The 9,620-nt window shown below is 28.0% G+C and overlaps 1 protein-coding gene across 1 annotated transcript; it reads right to left on the bottom strand.

The window, feature by feature from the left end:
• Positions 1 to 1,927, bottom strand: LOC107631130 (uncharacterized). Its single transcript, XM_016334471.3, has 2 exons — positions 1,568 to 1,927; positions 1 to 283 (listed from the first exon to the last, which is right to left on the bottom strand). Exons 1-2 carry the CDS (start codon positions 1,832 to 1,834, stop codon positions 62 to 64), a joined length of 489 nt encoding a protein of 162 aa, XP_016189957.1. The 5' UTR covers positions 1,835 to 1,927; the 3' UTR covers positions 1 to 61.
• Between the last annotated feature and the right edge of the window lie 7,693 nt (positions 1,928 to 9,620).

Here is a 9,620-nt window from a genome sequence, read left to right as displayed (position 1 = left end):
TGAATAATAATGGAACTTTCTCATCATGATAAATGACAACATATACAATGTTGATAATCAATTAACTCTCTTTTCTTTTCCTAGGCCTTCGGATTGGAGGACTATCAGATTCAGTAGAATCCAATCCAAGACATTTGAGAAATGCTACTCTAGCTAATTTGAAATAATGACAAGGGTGAAGGAAATACAATGGTGAACCCTCTCTTTCTGCAATCTCTTCTCTCACTGTCCTTGTGCTTGAGCTTGTTTCTATCTCACCTTTTATACTTAAGTTCTCTGCCCCCTGCCCATGGTACAACATAATTCTCATATTTAGTCTCATGCAAAACAATACATACATTAATAGGAACATTTTAACTTCTAACACAAGTTCAATTAAGTATGCAAAGATCATAATTCCAACAATGTTATATAGCAATGACAAATGCAACTCATCAACAGAATTTTTTACTTTTTATTTTTTTTAAATAAGGAAAAGGACAGCAAGAAGTTAATGAACACGGAGAATGGGTTATTAAGTGTTGCTTTGTATTTATTGGCAAAAGAGGAGTTGATTTTCCATCATACTCTCAGTAGATTGGATATAATACTTCAATAGATGAAGTCATGACTCTGATTCACCCAGCACACAGATATCAAATCGAGTTTATTCACCGATTTAGGGATGTTTTAGGAGACAATTTACATGGGAAAGCTCAAAAGGTCAATGATTTAGAGTTTAGAATATATATGGTATCTTAAATGGTGAAATCGTAGTGTGAATGTAACAACCAAAGGTTAAAAACATTTGTTAAGGTGGGCTTTAGAGGCAAATACAACATACAATGATATTGCGTTCATTTTTGTGTGTTAACAACTTAACATACCTAATAAAACATGGAGCCTAATTTAGCAAGTTTGTTGTAAATTTATTATAAGTATTCCTTATTGAAGTACGAGATTGATAACATATGGTTAAATCACGGAGATTAGTCGGATTTTAACTTCGAATGTTTTTTAATCCGATTATAAATGTTTATTTGTCCCATATGAAACTGGAACAGTTCCTTCCTTCCTAATCCTGAAAAGTCACAAAATGAGGTACCCTCACCAACTAGTCAAGGGCATTTCAGAAGCTGCATCCTCCATTTCCAATTCAGAGAACAGCTTTTGAAGTCAAAGCCCAATTTGAAGGGTGGATTTGAACGGAGGATAATTTTATGTTGTGATTTCTGAATTCACTATATTTAACATTCTTAACATTATTCTCACAGAGATGAAGAGACACAATCTAGTATCCCCAAGCAACAAAAGAAATCAGCTTTTACCAAAATAACAACAAATTGTTACAATAGTTAAAGTACAAATTAAGAAGGAAAAACAAAAACAAAAAACGCAAAAAAAAATTGAAGTCGTGTTTTTTCTTCAAGTCAAAGCGATCTCATATTCTAGACTTACTCCAAAAGAAAACAAGAGAGAGAACAAGATAAGATCTTTATGGTGGGAGATGCATGAGAATCCAAAAGGGTATAAGGAAAAAGCAAAAAGAAGAATAACAGGGGGAGCTGAAGGTAGGTTAGACGTGTACCCGTGTATGCTGAAGACGGTTGGTGAGAGCGGTGGAGGTAGAAACATGGTGGTGGTTGTTGTTGCCGTTGACTAGTGATTTTTGACGACGAGGATTGGTGGCAGCAGATGCAGATGCGGATGCAGAAGAAGCAGAAGCGGTGGAAGAATCATCAGAAGAAAGGAGAAAGAAGAGAGCAAGGAGAAGGAAGAAAACAATGAGCTGAATCCAAATGAGGCATGGGATCCTATAACTCTCTAAGCTCAGCTCCTCTCCAAAATCCAACATATCTTTTAAACAGAGGGAGTGGCACAACCACAACACAACAAGCTCTTTTCACCAACAAAATAATATAACATACATTAATAATAACACAGCTCTCAGAAACGCTGATCAACCTCAAGTCTCAACCAAGTTCCACGCAAACTTCCCCTGCGCGTGCATCTACTCGCTCCAACACTTTCTTCCCAATAAAAAAAATTTATTTGGCTTCTGTACGTTTTGTCACACCAGAGGATCAAGGCTAATTTGAAAAAAAACCGAGAAGGACCGCATATAATTCATTATAATGGTTAATTAATGTGTTTTTTTATATAAATTTTAATTTTTTTAATTTTAATAAATTAGTACATAAATTAGAGAGTCTAATTTGTATTAAAATATTTATTTTACTATAAAGTAAATAAAAAATTTTGAATTGCATATTTAAAATTTTTTTTAGTGTTAAAATATAAATTTGATTTTCAAATTTACATATTTTAAAAAATAAAATCTAAAAATCACAAATTTAATTTTTAGATTTATAATCTTTATATAAAAAACACATTAAACCTCAACATTATTAAAAATACCACTAAAAACACAATACTAAAACTAAAAAATAGAGGATCAAAACTTAACTAAAAAATATCTTTATTCACACATTATTATTATATATTATTGAAAAAAATTCTAAAATAAAAAATTATAAAATAATAAAATATTAAATTAATTATAATTAAATTTATAGTATTTTATTATATATAAATTTTATTATTTTAATTTATTTAATTATTTTTATTTTATTAATATCTTCCCCTCAAAAGAAATTTGATCGAATGTTATTAATTTATTATAGTAACAGTATTGATAAATAACCCAAAGAAAGGCGCGTGCTGGATACGCGCCATAGTAAAGTGGACTTGGTCATTTTGGCGGTGTAGTTTAACGTTGCATTCCATTTTGGATGCACCAATGAAGCCGCCGTAGGAGACAGATACATTATACATATACGGATATACCACCACCGAATACTGATTTGAGTTAAGGGATTATTTGGTAAATGCATCAAGGCAAAATTTATGACCTTCACTTCACCCTCACTTTAAACAGTTTAAATGCACATACATTTTATTTCTTTTTGAAGAAAAGCAACAATATAGTGATATACGATTTGAAACTAGTCTTAATCGCTTTTAAATTGCACAAAATGATTCATAGTATTAGTTAAGTTTGTGCTTTACTCAAGTTAGAATCGTTTATATGGTACCTTTGTTACTTTATTATTATAATTTATGACCTCTTCTAAAAGCTTTTAAATCACAGGACTTGACTTAATTTAGAATGAAACAACACAGACTAAATGCATATCCAGTTTTATACTCGAGCAAAATTAAATTTTGAAAGCAAAAACAAACGTCAATTTTTAAAATCATTTAAAAATATTATTTCATCTACAGTTTCCAACCACTACAAACATGAATCACATGAGGAATAATTTGACGCTCTTCCTTTTGCAATTAGACTTTGTCTAAATCATTTTCAGAATACACGTCCTACCAAACTTTATTAAAAAAAGACAGTAAACAACAAAAAAGCAAGAAACTGTAACATCTCATTCCAAATGAGCTACTTGCACGAAAATAGAAGTGAATTATGGCACACCAAAATGGTTCAGCATTGCCAATTTTTTGCAAGAAGTAATCGAACTAAAGTTTTGGTCTCCTCTTTATATTATGGACTATGGTGTCTCACTTCTCAAAGCCAGCTTAATTTCGATGTAAGGGACACAAGGGGAAGGAAAAAAAAAGATAAAAGGATAATGTGATTTATGTTAGAATTTGTATTCTATTTGTAGTCGAATTTATTAATATATAAATTAGTATGAATTATATTGTAATTATTAAAATAATTTATTAATTAATTGTATTGGCAGTTAGTTTATTTTTTAATAGAAATAATATGACTGTTTAAAAATATATAATTTGGGTCTCCTAATTCAAATCACCATGATAGAAATTTTGATTCCATATCAATTTGATGGATTAAGAATTGAAGTTCTAAACTGAATTAAGGATATATGACAATGGCTGAAAATATGTAATTTGTTGGATGAATTCTTTAATTTTTTTCAAAAAAAAAAAAAAAAGAAAGAAATACACAAAATTTTATTCGAGGCTTTGGCCCAAAAATGGTAAAGAAGGTCATCATGGGTAAAAACATCCTATAAGGCCCAATATCCTAAAGGGACCATATCTTATTCTCTGCCGATAACTTGGAATTACCCAAGACCAAAAAAAAACCCCTTCGAATTATGTTCTCCAATTATTGTTAAACTTGGCCCATATTGCTAATAACCATTGGAACAAAACTTAAAAAGTGTAGGAAGTTATCTGTCCCCAAAAACAAGAAAAAAAAAAACAGAAGTGCAGGAAGCTGAGATGGGCCACTTTATATAAAAATTTCATATTAAATAAATATTAACTAAACAAACTTTAATGGCCGTTTAAGTAAGTGTCGGAAGTTCAATTTCCGTGTTGTGTATGCAGTAACTCATCAGCCAGCAATAAACCATTAAATGGAGCTCAAATTTATGATAAATTAATCCTTAACCTGTTAAATTAAGAGATATATTGGGTAAAAAAAATATCCATATTATTTTATACCTTAACACAAAAAAAAGAACTATTATTTTTAGTTGAATTTTCTTGCAAGTTTCTATTTGAGAAAATTTTTTTAATCAATTATATACTCCGAACTCAGTATATGGTCCATTGTTAAAAGGTTTTAAAGATTCATTCTCTCAAAAAGTGGAACAATAAGAAATATGGTCTTGACCCTCCCACCAAAAATATCTTTTAGGCTGCGAAATTTCAATCACGACATTTCGATGACACTGTCATTGATGAATCACATCTCGCAAGGGACACAGGTTGTTGGCTGGTCACCCATTCAAATAATGGGTACTAAGTGTAGCTTACGTCATGGATAAAGAAAAGTGAACTTCGCATCTGGTGCAAAATATTAGAACTAATGCTATGATATAATTGTCATTGTGTGTTAATTTTTTTCATTTGTTATATGTTATATGTAATACTTTGTTATTAATTTAATATATAAGCTTAGTACAAAGAATTGGATTTAAGAGTATAAAAATTTTAATAAACTGATTTGATGACTAAGTATTATCTCGAATTCGAAAAAAGACATTACAAAAAGAATATTAACTTCTCACTACTCATTATAATACCTAATAACTTAATTTTAAGAAGTTAATTATTACATTATAATTATTATTATTCTCTATTAAAGAAAAAGTTACAACATCAATTACATATAGATCAATTACATATAGACCTAAGAATCATATGAATATATGATACTATAACAAAGTATCAAACAATTCATGAGAACAGCAACTCATTCTTCTAGATCAACTTAACCTAAAAGACAACTTTAAAAAATATAAAGAGAGAAGCTTATGACATCACATCTCACAATATAAACATTATTCTAAATACATGCATTTAAAATATAATTTCTCCCATGTTAATTTGAGCGTCAGAATCATTGCAAGAACACTACCACCATTGGAAATGACGAACTCGGGATATTAGGAACTCCAAATAGAAGGATAGCGGTAACACCGTGTCTCCAACTTACTCTCTATAATTTTGTTCAGGTAGCTCTTAAACTCGGAAGAACAAAACCACTTTTGAATAATGGCGCCATCTGTGGAGACACATTGCTTGTCACATTCTCTTCATTCTATGTTCTATTCCAAGATGAGTTTAGTTTAGTACAACACATGTTTACAAGATGAATAATATAAAAAAAAGAGTAAAAAATACATAATCATAAAAGATAAGTACTAAAGCACATAATACAAAATTTCACAAAAAAAATTAAAAGGTTTTCAAATTTCAATTTCTGATAACATCACTATATGCTTCAAAGCCTTATAATTGCTAGACCAATTAAATGGTCGATAATTTAGAGCTTTAGTAACAACTTAAAAGTTGTGAAGTAAGAAATAAAAAAAAAATTTGTAAATTTACCACAAAGAACACAATTTGAGACCTAGAGTTTGAAGTTTACAAAATTAGAAGATAAAAACTCGTTCTTTACTAATGAAAAAAATGTTAAAATTTTTACTTAAACTTCTTGAAGACAAATCACATTCGTACTTTCTTTACTAATGAAAAAAATATTAAAAATCCTAATTAAGCTCCTTGAAGACAAACAACATTCATATTTAGATACGTAAATATATAATTTATTTTACTCAAATTTTATAAATTATTTTAGAGCATATTATTATTTTAAAAACATAATATAAAAATTTGTGGTAAAAATAAAGAAATAATCTTTGAATAATTGTTTATTAAAACAAATTCATGAGTCAATTAATCTAAATTAAAAAATTTCATCATTCAATTGTCTAAACAATTATTTTAGATCGAAAAAATTCATTTAGATAGATTGCACTTGAATGAAAATATTCATGATATAATTATTTTTAGAGAAATAATTTTTTTTAATTTTAAATTCAACATTTTCAGGCTCATCCTTAAACACTCCTTGTTAAGTATGGAGTGCTGCACACCTTGTTAATTCGTTAAATCTGAATTCTTCATTTATTATATTTTACTTGAATGGTCTGAATTTAAAGAGGTAACCTGTTAATCAGGTTAACCATTTTTTTTATAAACTTTAGATTTCTTTTGTAAGTTTCAGATATTCGGCTAAAGTCCAAAATAAAAAAATAGTATATAAATATTAAAAGCAACATGTCTGTACAAAAAAAAAAGTTACTGAGCTTTAAAATTAAAATAAATAATACATAAAAAATAAGTTGAAAATCCATGTACTAAATCCAAAAAAAAGATATATTAGAATCTTAAAAAAATAATATTAAATATATATTATGTATATAATATTAAAATTTAAATCAATTTTGTTTCGTGTAAAACAAAATTATAATATTAAATATAAACACAATGGAACACAATGGTAAAAAAAATTTGTGTTATATAAATTTAATATATATATATATATATATATATATATATATATATATATATATATATATATATAATTTTATTTTATGTGAAACAAAATTAAAACATTAAATATGAACAAAATGATAAAAAATTCTGTATTATATAAATTTAATTTAAAAAAATATATATATACAACGTAGAAAACAAACAAACGTATAATAATTTTATTTTGTGCGAAACAAAAATTCATATAAAAAATATTTATATAATTTTTTTATTAACAATTTTTTATTGAAATATGTTACTTTACTATATTTAAAATATATTATTTGAAATAATTATATTATTTTAGTTAATATATATTATTTAAAAGAATCTTTAAAAATTATTATTTTGCATTAAGAATATTATTAAAAATATATTATTAGTTTTTCTGAAAATAACATTTTCTTTTCTTTTCTTTGGTTCAAATACTATAACAACAAAAAAATTTTATCTAACTGCGTTTATTCAATAAATATTATATTCATTTATTTCTATATTGCATGTAAAATAATTATATCTCGTTGACAAAAAAAGAAATACTCTTAATTATATATTAAGTAGAATAATTATTTATTAGGCTCATTCTTATACAAATAATTTTTTTTAATTTTATATCTATAATATTTTATACCAATTAGCTTCAAAGTTTAATTATTTTTTGAATAATTAATAAAAAATAATACAAATAATTTTTTAAATATAATTGTATTTTTAATTTTTCATTCTATTACGTACACGTTGAGGATAATTTGAAATAAAAGATAATGGACTTGTTGTAACTGCCATGTATTTTGTACTTTGATTGCGTCGTCATATGAGAATCATGGCGCCTTCATGGAGACCGAGTTTTTTTACCGAATTAGTTTTACGTTTGGAGTTTAGCCAACCAGCAACGGCGACAAACAACGTCTTCCTCTTCTATGACAGCGATTTTTTGGATTTTAAAGGTCATTCATGACAGAGGTGGAAGGGGGTGGGTTTAAGAGCGTCAAAATCTGTGGCTAGCAGAACAATAGTGGAACCATCGCCAGCAAACAAAATAGTGAAGATGCTTGAAGACATCATATCTGCAATAACAGAATAACGAAAGAATTCGATCAAGTTTTCCTTTGTGGTGTCAAGGTCGTTCTGTGTTAAATGAGAGAATTAGTTTTTTATTGTCAGTGCCAATTTGTTTGTTCAGCCCATGATAAACAAAAAAATAATAACAATAATAAATAAATTTAATTTACCTGATAACTTTTAATAGTAGGTTAACTTGTAAAGAGTACTGCACTCTCTACTTTACCTGGAGTGCACTAGCTTTCGCCACATTTTTATGTTTGAGTTACTATTTCATACATAGTAAATTTAATAATTATTGATTCCGACAACTTGAGTTAATTTTGATATATTTTCGTCGGAATCTCAAAAACTCAGATGCTCGAACTTACAAGCTACGAGTTGGGAGTACCCACAACGAAAAATCCATGATGAAACCGAAAAATTCATCTGACATTCAAGGAATGAAAACATCGACTCTTGATCCTAGAATTATAATATGCAAATTTTGATTAAAAAAAGATCTAACTCGCAAACTCTTAAATTAACGAGGTAACCTACGATTGATAGAAGTTATGGTTAGAGTTTGAAGTTTATAAGAAAAGTAAGCAAAATAAAAAGCTCCACCTTAAAGAATGAGACGCTTGGGTTAAGATCTGAAGGTCTACTCTGAAATATTTCTATAATCTCAATACAAAGAACTAGGTTCGAGAGTATGAGAAATTTTAATGAACCGATTTGATGATTAAGTGTTCTTTGGATTCCAAAGAAGACGCTACAAAAAAATATTAATTCCTCATCACTCATTATAATACCTAATAACTCAATTTTATGAGGTTAATGACTATATTATAACCATCATTCTACTATTCAAGAGAAAATTACAACATCAACTACATATAGAGCTAAGAATCATATGAACATATGATACAACAACAAAATATCAAATAGTTCATGAGAATAGCAACACATTCTCTTAGATCAACTTAACCTAAAAGGCAACTAATAGCCTCTAAAGACCATAAAGAAAGGAGCTCATGACATCACAACCTCACAATATATGCACTATTCCAAATATGTGTACTAAAGTTTGATCTCTAACTTAGTTCCTCTTGCGATCCATGCTAACTTGAGCGTTGGAGTCATTGCAAGAACATCCCCATCATTAGAAATCATGAACTCGGGACATTAGAAACTCAAAATAGGAGGATAGTGACGCCATCGTATCTCCAACATATTCTCTATAATTTTATTCAGGTAACTCCTAAACTCGGAAGAACAAAATCACTTCTAATAAGAGACAATAAATTGTAAGATATTTGTTATAGAAAATTTCTCTGAACTCATTATAACTTATAAGAACCGGTTCAAGAGAATATAAACAAATTAGATTTTGATTATTATCTCGAACTTCAAGAAGATTTTATAGAAGATATTACAAAAATAATAGTAATTTCTTATGAATTAACATAATATTTAATAACTCATTTTATGAGTTTAATAGCTACATTTTAACTATCATTTTTCTCTAAAAAGAGAAGGTTATAATATTTATTATATATTTACCTAAAGAAATGTGACTTAATATATGATACTATTATGGACAATAATGGATAGCGAGATTCTGGCTACAATAAATCAAACAATACCAATGTTACGTAGGAAAACCTGATAGCTCAAATCACAAATGCAATGCCAGGTTAGCAAAATGGCTGGCAAGCAATATA

Source organism: Arachis ipaensis, chromosome B3, assembly GCF_059453495.1.
Source record: "Arachis ipaensis isolate K30076 ecotype BB chromosome B3, ASM5945349v1, whole genome shotgun sequence".
In the NCBI taxonomy this organism is placed as follows: Eukaryota; Viridiplantae; Streptophyta; class Magnoliopsida; order Fabales; family Fabaceae; genus Arachis; species Arachis ipaensis.
The sequence above is the reverse complement of the archived record's forward strand: the minus strand, read 5'-3'. Positions and strand labels throughout refer to the sequence as shown.